Source organism: Lissotriton helveticus, chromosome 6 (genome assembly GCF_964261635.1).
Source record: "Lissotriton helveticus chromosome 6, aLisHel1.1, whole genome shotgun sequence".
NCBI lineage: Eukaryota > Metazoa > Chordata > Amphibia > Caudata > Salamandridae > Lissotriton > Lissotriton helveticus.
In genome coordinates, this window is record NC_136067.1 from 1,644,167,091 (window position 1) to 1,644,179,438 (window position 12,348).

Consider the following 12,348-nt stretch of genomic DNA (forward strand, 5'->3'; position numbering starts at 1 on the left):
AAGTTTATTTTGGATGAATAAAGGACCTCTCATATGAGAAATGGCAGAGGGTCACAAAGTTTATTTGCAGTAATATTAGTGATCTGCTGCTCTGTTACAATAATGAAAACCCAGCACTATCCTTGAATACTAGATGTAAACACATTTGGAACCTGGACAAGTTTGTCTGGGCACTGCCAGTGACCTGACCAAACAAGGCATGAAAGAGCTGAATTTGTGTTATACATTCAAATAGATTCCGAACAGGGGCCCCAAAATACGTTCTGCTTCCACATGCAACACGTACTTTGTATGGTTTTGCAGCTTCATACAGCACAAACTTGGCCCCACGGTATGTTACAAGAGAAGCAGAAGTTGTACTCTTAAAAGCATATTTTTTAGTTTTTTATGGCACGAGGAGATTCATTGAATTGCCCAGAATCCCCCCCCTTGCCAGTGTTTAATTTGTGCTGGTGGTTTCCGGTATTCGGCATGGCACTGGTCAACACCAGCACTTATCACAGTCTGCCATATGGTGTCGCTGTCTGTCAAATTTAGAAAAGAGCAATACAACAGTCGTTTATTAATTCAATATTGATTAAACAAGCATTGGCATAGCCAATAGATCTCTCCTTTGGGACATTATAAGTGTTTAGCTATGCAACAGTTGATGATGCACCAAGGATATTGTAGTGCATAATTAAATACTTATAAGGTCCCAAAGGCGAGACCTATTGGCTATGCCAATGCTTGTTATTATTTGTAGGGGGATTTTTTTGGCCACCGGGGCACCCACGCCTTTTTTAAATGTTGAGGAGCCCCAAGACCCTGCGGCTCCTGCCAGTTCCCCAGCCAGTACCCACCCTGGAGGCAGCGGGAGCCAGCCCTGGCAGAAGCAGCTTTTTAACTTCCCCCTCCAGGCGGGAGCCAAGATGTGTTCCCAGCTTGGGACAGTGCACGTCAGGCAGGGAATTAGATTTACACTCCCTGTCACACTCTCCCAGGCAGCGAACAAGTCAGTGCCTCTGGATAAGGCCCTTTTGGCACTGGGGGATGGGTTTCCCGGGCCATCCTATGGCAGTAAGAGGGGGCCCTCCCCATAAGTAAAGCAATCAGCCTTCTAAAGGCTCGGCGAGGCGGGCACAACGCCCAACCCTAAATTTAATATTGGCCCCTTTTGATGGGGTGCCTAGGGCCTCCTAAATGCACGGAGAGGGGTGTGTAGCCCCCTCCCCATAAATAATTATATCAGGCCCAGCACATGTGCTCATGGAGTCACAGCTGGAGCTCGTCAGTATCACATGGCAGGGCTGAAGAGGGCTGAAGAGTCATTGCTCTGAATTAAGTCATCCAGACCAGTCAGAAGCACAGAAAGAGTATTCATAAGATTAAGAATCTGCAGTAGATGCATCAGAATTGTATTGTTAATGCTAGAGTTAGAGCAAACAAATGAATATAATGTAGCAGACAGGCTAATGCTGCACAATCAGCTTTGTTGTTGTATGCTCACCTCTTGTTGAAGTCTTTTAACTTCTGCTTCCAAATGTTCGAGTTCTTGTTTGCTGTCCAAAAACTGCTCCGTTTTTTCTTCCCTAAAAACACATAAACATAGCAAGAAATTATATACCAACGATTTCTATAATGTGCAACCTATTGCAACAGCAAGAGGTTATTTGCAACATTTAGTCAAAATCTAGAGCACACACCCACACACACATTTAAAAATCGAGCTAACAGTTCCCAACTGCATTTTACTGCTGGTTTGATGCAGTCAAAGCTATGATGTACTCTTTCTGTTACAGACTGCTGTTGTTTGTATAGCTACCAAGAATGACTAGACTGACTAGAATTACTTGTTGGTAGTCCAGTGGTGAATCTCTTAGTGTTCGTGAGGTTTCCAAAACAGACCTCACATTCAGTTTGTGAAATGTATGGTTAGTTGATGAGATAATGTATCTCTGTTAGCTGAATGTGTCAGCATGGATGAAATAATGCCCACCTCGAATAACAAGTATATGTGGTGCATGTGGTACAGGACGATATAAGAGGACAGACAACATATACTGAGCTCCAAGTTGTTGAGGTAAAACCCATTATTTCCAAAGGTAAATTACAGCACTGCCCCCAAAACAGATTCCCATAAGACAGAGCGAGACACAAGGACAGACTGAAAAAGTAGTGAAGACAGGAAATACACCCGCCTATTGTGAATAGAGAAGACAGTTAAGTGGCTCCTGCACAAATTGGATCAAATTGCACTTCCCGATTGTTTCCTGGTGCTTATTTTTTTGTGTGAAGTTAGAAGAAAAACAAGTGTGAGAATAATGTTCAGAGTAGAACCAATCCAAAAGTGAATCTATTGTTTATTTATCTAGTGACCTCATAAAATTGACAAAGCATAATAAGGTAGTGGGTTTTGGGATGTACCCTGAGAGACAAAGATAGAAACCGCATTCCCTCTGTAAGACCTCATCTGCAATACCAGGTTCAAATGCAATGTTGCAATTGTATTTTGCTACTGATTCATATACCTCACTTATTTTGACTACTCACTATTGTTTATAGCACATAACTTTTGTTGCAACTCTATCTTGCTACTGACTCATGTACCTCATTTATTCTGAAACACTCTTCTTTGACTTTTCACTAATGTCTCTCTTGACTCAGGCACTTTACTATCTGCATTGGTATTTCAGCCCAATATACCATCAGTGTTATACCTATATTTTATGTTGTACTTGTGTGACCCACTATGACCGCACTGTAATGCTCCGAATAATTGCTCATTTTGACCTTCCACACGTATGTAACCTGCCCCCATTTCAAGCTTCATTCCTTTAGACACCAACTACTACCTCATATACTCTGGCTGCTCATTAATGTCACTGTTGTTATATGCATTTGTGTATTAGCTTAAGTGTTTGTATTCTGCTCCCGTATATCATTATTGTGCATCCTACACCTGTGCAACCCGTACCCACTACAGATCCTACCACTATCTGCACTGACTACTACAGCATACACTTTAGCTGTCCACTAGGGTCACATTCATTCCAGGCAACCGGCGATTACTGGACACCCTCCCACAACTGCCGAATACAACACCCCAACATGGAGCTCATCGGCAAGCACACATACAGAATCAACTACCCACCCGCACTCACCAAAAAAGCAGCTAAACGCTTTAAACACAACTTACTGAGGTCTCACCCTGAAACACCCTTTGCAGACACCTACTACTCACCAGTCATTGGTGACGTAAACATTGATATCATCTTCCACACCGTACGCAGAGCTCAATGGAGAAAAACGTTCCTCTCTCTACTCACCGTATCCAATTCCAGGAAATCCGCTCACGGCCAAACACTCTCCATCACACCATCCCTACTCTTCCCAGGCAGAACCTCCATCACTATCTATAACAATGGGATTGTCCTAATCCAATCCACTGACAGGAACCTAGAACTACTAGACAACCTGTTCCCCACTTTCATACAGCACCTCTCCAATACACGGACCCCACTCAATCCGCTCACCCTTGACCTCACAGCCCCCAACCATAGCGATGCCAACACAACTCAGTCCCTAAATAACACGCACCTCTCCTCCACAACCGGTACCGCCGTCATCCACCCACCTACTGCAACCACTTCAAACTCCTTAATCACAGACTCAGATGTCTCCCCGGCACAAACCAGCCGCACCCCCTACTGTCCCACCAACACCCTGACATCCAGTCACACCACTCCCATTCCTCCCTCCCCTGACAACACAGCCCCCAACCACAACGCCTCTAACCTACCTCTGCCACAAAAGTTCACGCACTTCTCCTCCACCACCGGCACCATAGTCTTACACCCACCTGCAGTTGATACCACACACACCACAACGACAGTCACAGTTAGGTCACCCACGCACACCAACAGTCCCCCCTCCCCCCTTTCACCAGCCCACATTCCCATTCTTCTCACCCATGACACCACAGCTCCCATTCACAATACGCCCAACAGAGTTCAGCACCAGACAGACACGCACACAGACAAACCCCACCCCTTATTCCTCCCCACTCTTAGCCCCCACCTCCACCCATTAACCACCCACACTGAGCACGTCGCTAGCAATCCAACGTCGACTCCACAAAATAGAACAACGTGCATTCACACTTCCCCTCCCATTCTCACCCCCCATCACCCTATAGGCGTCTCCATCACCGCTAACACAAGCCCATCCTCCACCATGCACTCTCCACCTACCACCAATACCCTCCTCCATACCATGTCATCCTCCCACAACCTTCCAATACCCACTACCAACACAAATACCACACTAGACTACGTTATGGCCTCCCTCCTCCAGCTCAAAGAAGACATTCACATCATCAAACAACTACTCTGCACGCATTCCAGTCACTCCTCACCCACCACCCTCCTCAAGGTCAAGCAAGACATTCACATCATCAAACAATTACTCAGCACACACCCCAGACACCAGCCCCACCCTTCCCAACAGGACCACCACTTGGTTGGCTGACACGCGCACTCAACGCCCCCGCACTGGACCACAATCCCTGTTCGCAATCGGGAAAACCGTCCGCATCGCTCCTGCAACACACTATCGGACCTTGACACAGTTACCCTCCTCCGCTCCTACGACCCAGCTCCCCTTACCAACAGACCCTCCACACACCACGCCATCCCAACGATTCATCCAAATCCCCTTAGACCCCCCACGCAAAACAACAGAATTTCTACCCTGAGCAACCTGAGAAAAGTCCCCCTCTCTCTCTCTCTAGAACCCCCTTCCACCCTCGACACACCCCGTCTCAAATGCACCCTCCTCAACTGCAGATCGGCCTCTAGGCATTCCTCTGCAATCGCTGATTTCATATTATCACTAGACCTTGACCTAATCATCATGACTGAAACCTGGCTAACTGAATCTTCTACACCCATATTGGACATTCTGGTTCCCCCTAACTACCACATCACCAGACTAGACAGGGTTGGCCAAAAAGGTGGGGGGATCGCATGTATACACAGGAGTAACCTCTCTGTCTTGAAAGTAACCTCTCCTTCCCTACCCTCCCTAACCTCCTGTGAATACATTTGCCTCGATATCATCAGCGGAGGCAAACCGATATGCTCTCTTCACGGCATTTACCACCCACCAGGAGACAATTCTACCTTCTCGCAACAAATCATGGATTTGATCACAACCAATTCAGGGCGACAACTCACGCAAATATACCTTGGCGACTTCAACCTTCATTGGAACGATCATAAGGACGCGGTGGTAAATAGTCTTAAAAACTTCCTCGACGCCCTTGACCTCACCCAAATTTGCAACAGCCCGACCCACGAGAAAGGCTCCATCATCGACCTTATCATCTCCAAAGAGGACTCTATCCAACTAGAATCTATCCAACCCTGTGACTGGTCAGATCATCACATTGTCACTTTCTTCATCAACGAAAAAGTCAAATTTAACCCGGTTCAACCCTTAAAGCCCAAAGTCTGGAAAAGAGACCTGAAAAGACTCAACCCAAACTTTCTACCCCCCAACAGCTGCAATATATTACTTCCTCCCAATGGCGTTACGGACGTACAAGCCTTGACGGATCATTATCTCAACGCTATGACCTCTATAGTTAACGAAGCTGCACAGATCCACAAAAATGTCCAATCCTTGGTACAACGGGAGTCTCAATGACGATAGACGGGCCATGCGAATGGCAGAGCGCACCTGGAGATCAGTTCCCTCCGCACTGCATCTAAAAGCGCTGAAGGAAAAGAGGAATGCCTACTTCAGGAAAATAAAACGCTCAAAATCAGATTTCTTCAGTCGCCAGCTTGACCAAGCCAAAAATCGTCCGAGAAAGCTGTTTGACCTAATCAGAACACAATCCAAGGAACATCCCCAACCACTCAGCACCCTGGGCGAAGCACCCTCCTGTGAAGACTTTGCCTCCTTCTTTATCCAGAAAACAGACAACATAAAGAACGATCTCCTCATTGACTCAAGTCTCTACCCCAAACCCCTCTGCACAGCACCCATTGAACCAAAAAACAATGCTACATGGTCATCCTTTGCCACCTACACGGAAGAAGAAATTGCTAGACTGCTCAGCACTGTGAAACCAGCCAACCACCTCACGGACCCCCTTCCTGCCAACGCGGTCAAAGACCTTACCCCCTCGCTCCTCCCACTCGACTAAAATTATCAACAGCTCACTCCAACAAGGGACCATTCCCGACTCCCTCAAAGTTGGACAAGTCACACCACTACTAAAGAAACCTACAGCCGACCCCTCTGATCTAAATAATTACCATCCCATTACCAATATTCCGACCCTTGCCAAACTGCTGGAAAAATGCGCACAAACTCAATTGACTAGACACATTAATCAGTTTGATCTACTCAACCCTCATCAATCAGGCTTCAGAGCGGACCACAGTACAGAAACTGCTATGATTCACATAATTGACGACGCCCTCCAAATCCTGGATCAAAACGATACCTGCCTCCTTATCCTTCTTGATCTCTCTTCTGCATTCGACACCGTCAAACATGAGAACTTACTCGAGCTCCTAAACACAAGAATGGGTATATCTGGAACTGTGCTCAAATGGTTCACGTCCTTTCTACACAACAGAACGCAGAAATTCAAGAGTAACAACTTGATGTCTTCTCCAATACCGGTATCGCTAGGCGTCCCACAAGGATCCTCCCTATCCCCAACTTTGTTTAACTTAGTTATGGAACCACTCACCACCTTGCTACAAGCATCCAATGTTCAATTCCACATGTACGCCGATGACACCCAACTCTATCTCAAAGTACAATCACCCAAAGACATTATGCTCCTGAATACAACGATCAGAAGCACCCAATCATGGTTGGCCGCTAATCATCTCAAACTCAATGCTCTTAAAACGGAGTTCCTCCTGATCTCACCTCCTGCGAAGTCCAATACCACTCAAATCTGGCTTAAACACCTAACGGCACTCAATGTCCAACCCACCATCGTGGACTCAGCAAAATCGCTAGGCATAACACTTGACACCAACCTCAATATGCAGGAGCACATCAACAAAGCAACTAAGGGGGCAAACTACCAGATCAATACCTTAAGGAAACTCAAACCCTTCCTTCCAGCCAAAGATTTCCAAACTGCGGTACAAGCTCTAGTCATCCCCCGAATAGATTACGGCAGCATTGCCCTCTGCGGTCTCCCACTAACTACCACGGCACCCATAAGAGCTTCTCTAAACGCCGCAGCGAGACTCATCACCGGATCAAAAAAACACTCACACATTTCCCCCGACCTGAGAGCCCTGAACTGGCTGCCTTTTGAAGCCAGAATACATCTGAAAATAGCCTGTATTACGCACAAGGCTGTCCACCTGAGTTCACCTGGATACCTCGCCCAGAAGTTGACGATCTCTGGAGGCTCTAGAAAGACCAGAGGCACAAACAATCTCCTGCTAAAGCCCCAAAGGTTCCGCAAGGAAAAAACGTATAAACGCTCCTTCTCAGGAATGGCGCCCAGGATCTGGAACTCACTCCCCCCTGAAATCAGGCTCATCTCCTCTACCATACTTTTTAAGAAAGAAGTAAAAGCTATCCTCATGGCTAAATACACTTGAATTGTGCTTGGGGATGATTTTATAGACGTTGTACCATTCAGTTACACTGATCTTCTATGCTTTCTGTATGACTCGTATATTTGACCTGCCTGAGTGTTTACGCTTTTAATTATTTGTATCTGTTTCATTACTGATGTATCTGGCTGACTATGTTCCCACATGTATCTTCCCCACCCCAATTGTTATATATTCACACGCTTTTTCTTTTCTCTGTAAAGCGCTCTGATATCTGTAAAGATCTTGTTCGCGCTATATAAAACTTTCAAAATAAATAAATAAATAAATTTCTAGATATTAAGAACCCAGGAAGGTGAAATAAAAATTGTATGTCTACAGCACACAAACTTTGGCCACTTCACTAACCGTGTAGTGTAACTTGTCGTCGTTCAAAAAACTGAGTCGAAGAATAGGCAAGACTTTCTTGTTTTCATAAACCCACTGTGAGTCTTTATGATGTGAAGCAAGGGAACTCTTTATCAGCTATTTTAGAGAGAATCTGATGGCAAAAAGGAGTCTAACTGACAAAATACAAAAATCTTTTGGGTTCAAATGCAGGGTTGGGCCGTTCTAAATATGGCACCACAATAATAAGCACTGTTAGGATAAGTGTTGTTAATCAGATGTTTTTGTTGTGCAGACACAGTTGAGAAATTCATGATTGGGTGTGTGCATGCTTTTGTTTATCAATGCTTTTACTATTTCTGGCCGACAGCAGTTTCGAACAGATTTAAGTGTAAGGGTAAACTGCTGAAGAAATGTAATCTAGTGGAGGCAGGTGATTTGACTAAGCATTAGAGAGCCCTTATTAATAGTATACACAATGTTGAGCTTTACCAGGTGCAGGAATGCACATTGTAAAACTTCATGATTTTTTGCCTTCATTTTCCTTTTGCTCATAGTAGGTGGAAATCATGTTTGAAAAATAACTGGAACAGGGTACACTAATGAGACTGGTAATTCCAAATATCATGTTTCCCCCCACATTCCGGGTATGGTAACTCGTAATGGTTAGTTACTGAGGTGAGATAAGAGCCAGAATGAGTGACTGCTTTCTTGCCAGTATTATTTATGTGCTTCTTATTCATTGGCATTCCTTCCTCTTGTGTTTGTCCCTGTCTTGGAGCATATCTTCTTTACCATCCTTGGACTGAATGACTTCAGTTCAGTTCATTTCAGGAACTTTATTCAAAAGGCAATGACAATCATACAAGTGCAAAAACAATTAAAAAGCATAGATTGAAGACAAAGTACAGTTGATTTAAAAAATAAGATCCCACCTAAAACAGACCACCTCATTGTTCGAAAGTTGTAAAAAACGTAATGCTACTCTGCAATTAGTAAATTTATGTATTTTTAGAAGAGCCCATAAAAATTGTTTAGTAAAAACTAAAATTTGCACAAAAAAAACTGCAAGAGAGACTAATCGGAGACAATGTCATAAGGACAAACACACGCACTAGAGTTACAGTACTGCACTAAAGGGAAGCATAGGAGATGTTAGACTGTGCCAGCTCTAAACCTGAATAATAAGGCCCTCTCCCAGAGGCCAGGTACATAAATCCACTAATGCTTTATACCGCTGACAGATTTTAGAGTAGCAAAGACACTCACAGTCTGTTTACTAAACTTCACACCTTCCCCTCGTTAACAGTCTTATTTTCCAAAAACATACACTTGACCTGTGATGTATCCTCTTTATGCACTGAGGATGGGTTCTCAAAAAGGAAGGCCCTCCCCAAACCTTTTAGGCTCGGTTTAGCGTATGCACTTTCAGTCCTTTGTCACACTACAAGCTCTCTCGAATTGTCGAGTGGATTAGGCATGCCCAATTTAACAATATCTTCTAAATAGCAGACACCAAGTTCCTCATGACAAATGTAATGGGACGTGGAAGGGGGTACAGAGAGGAGACGTCTACATAATTGATTTTCCTCTGGCTATAAAGTGGGAACAATTAGCATAGGCCAGCAGCCCATCCCCATATGTGGCCATGGGTGTACACTGAGATTTGTAGGTCTCAACTCGTGGTACAACTGGTCTGATACCAGGAGATCGATGTAAGTTGAAAAGGGTACCCACAATGTGGGTACGGAACTTCAGGCGTCGGTGTGAGATTTTAGTTGCCCAGGTCTCAGAGGAATCGAAAACCACCCCACGACAAGGAAAATTAGTCACCCTTTTCAGTCTGTTGTTGTCTATTGTAAGAGAGTGCACATTCAGACGTTTAAGGCACAAGCTATTGATGTAACTTGTTAAAATTACGACCCTGGAGGTGAGTCTCCTGTAGTGCTGCTATGTCCGGGCCGTGGCGTCGTAAATGTTGCAGAACTAATGTGCGTTTAATGCCGCATCCCAGCCCATTAACGTTCCAGGACCATATCTTCAGCCCTGGGAAGTGTCTTGTGTTCCCTTTGTCATCATCTCCTAGGGTGTTCACTCTCAGTCGCTGTTGCGTACCAGCATTACCTGGAGAACATCCAGTGGGTTTAAAGCCCCACTTGTCCCTGTATTGTGAAAATTAGACTCATACTACTGCAAAGCCTTGGTAAACATGGAACTAAATTGTGAGTCCCCTACCTCTACCCGCCCCACTACCCTGTTCTGTGGACATCGAACTACCAACTCCCCCAACTCACAGAGTGCCTGTCGTCCCAAACAAAACATCTAGTTAAGGGGGTGAGCTGTAGCCGCCCGCTCAATGGCATGTTGGATAACCAATGCTGTCATAACGAAACAACCCCTCTATACATTGGTCTAAACTTGTGTATCCCGACTCAGAGCAGATCCTACAAATCTCTAACAAAACCATATTAGCAATTCTTCTGATACGACACTCCTCCCACTTCTGTCCCTCCCTTGCCTCCCTACCGCTCCCAATTCCTGCATTGTGCCTCCTGTTCTATGCATCAAACCATCCCCTTCATAGTACTTTCTCCCCAGATGTGCTCACATGCCACGCCATGGGAATGTAATTCTCTCTGGGTGTCCGGGGGGGTCCTCCTCTCACTAGGCCCCTTGGGCCGATCTTTCTTTCTGTTGCCATTGGCCCCCTTTCCGGCCACCCTCCAGCTGTCAGCCAGTCCCACGCTTCCTCAGGGGTGGTGAAGTGCCATGTCTTTACCTCTGTGATGACTTTCAATTTGGAGGGGTAGAGCATCATATATTTCCATTTCTTAGCACGCAGTGCTCTTTTCACTTCATCCAAGTTTCTCCTCTGGCAGTTCACTGGCAAGGTAAAGTCGGGGAAAAAACGAATCACCATGTTGACAATGTATAGATCTCTTTGTGTCCGGTCTGCTTGCAGTATCGCGTCCCAGTCCCTGAATTTCATTATCCGGGCGATTATTGTAAGCGGAGGTGCTCCTGGTCGTGTAGGTGGCCCAACGCCAGGTGGGCTTTCTCCACTGAAAAAACTTTGAGAGGCTTTTCGGTTTCAGTTTATTAAGGATCAGGTCCTTGAGGAACAAATCAACACTGGGGCCTTGGGACACCTCGGAAACTCACACAACTCTTATGTTGTCCCGTCTCGCTCTCCCCTTCTGGTATTCCAGCCTAGCGGCCATGGCCATGCTTTGTTTTGTCAAGGTCTTTACTTGTTCCTCCAGACGTTTTGTTGTGGAAAGCAGTCAGTTTATGTGCATTTCCGTCACTGCCACTTTTTGACATTTTGTGGAAGTCAGCCAGGAGCAGACTGACATCCACTGTCATGGCATCCAGTTTGGGTTCAATAGGCGAGATGGCGCCCCATAGTTCCTGTATGGCAGCCATGATTGTGCATAGGGAGGGTTCCCAACCTTGTTGAGACTCCCCTATCGGAGCCGCGTTCTCCACCTCTTGGGTCAGTGTCCTGCCCATGGGCATCTTCATAGTGTACTTGTCTAGGTTATTCTGTTGTGGGGGTTTTTGGGGGTGGCCTTTCACCATTGCAGGGGCTTTTTCTCTCTCGCCCACCCTCCATGACCGGGCCTCAACCCACACGGGCCTGGGAAGGTCAGGCACCACCAAACACTGTCCGGCACACTGGACACACCAATCTTCCTATTGCCCACCTTAGTCTGGGTGTCAGTTCCAGCAATATTTGTGGACTCCAGTCCACTCCAGTCCACTGCCACCTCTTAGAAACCTCCAGGCATTCCACTGCCCAGGGGGCCTCCAAACACCACGCCTGGCACACTCTTTCCAGCTGGATCCTTGACCCAACATCTCACCAGAGCCGAAAGTAGGGAGCACGTGGCCAGTCACACCAGGGCCCACAGATCTTCCCCAGGCCCCCAGGCACCACTCACAAGGCACACTTTGGCCCAAGTGTCCTGTGCCAGTGAGCTAGCCATTGGCCTCCTCATAAGACTCACTCTCCCTGCCTCGAATGGCTCTACTTCCACCAGCGTGTAGGCTGCACGTACAGGGCCTATGCCTGCAAACCCTCCATTCATTCTCCGCCTTTCCGGACGCCACCAGACCACTCACCAGGGTCTGCGGGCCCCCGTTTCCACCACTGCCCAAGGCTGAGCCCGCTACAGTCAACACAGCACTTTGGCAGCCCACCCCCGTCAACACCTCTGGGCCCCTCCCAGGATTCTCACCGCCCTCTAGGCTCTTCAATGAAGGCTGGTTCGTCTGCTAACGAGGTGTCCCTGGTCTGCTCTTCCAGCGGGCGAGCAGTCCACATCTCCGGTTGCTCTCCAGAGGCATCAACTACGCCAGTGATGTGAGGGATAGGGGT

The 12,348-nt window shown here is 46.5% G+C and overlaps 1 protein-coding gene across 4 annotated transcripts in view; it reads right to left on the reverse strand.

Annotated features, from left to right (window-relative positions):
- Nucleotides 1-12,348, reverse strand: part of CCDC88A (coiled-coil and HOOK domain protein 88A) — an 822,041-nt gene that overhangs the window by 430,373 nt on the left and 379,320 nt on the right. For all 4 annotated transcript variants that reach the window (XM_078649494.1, XM_078649496.1, XM_078649495.1 and 1 more), the window contains exon 9: nt 1,490-1,571. In XM_078649494.1, the coding sequence (XP_078505620.1) occupies nt 1,490-1,571 (82 nt within the window). The remainder of the gene's footprint in view (nt 1-1,489; nt 1,572-12,348) is intronic.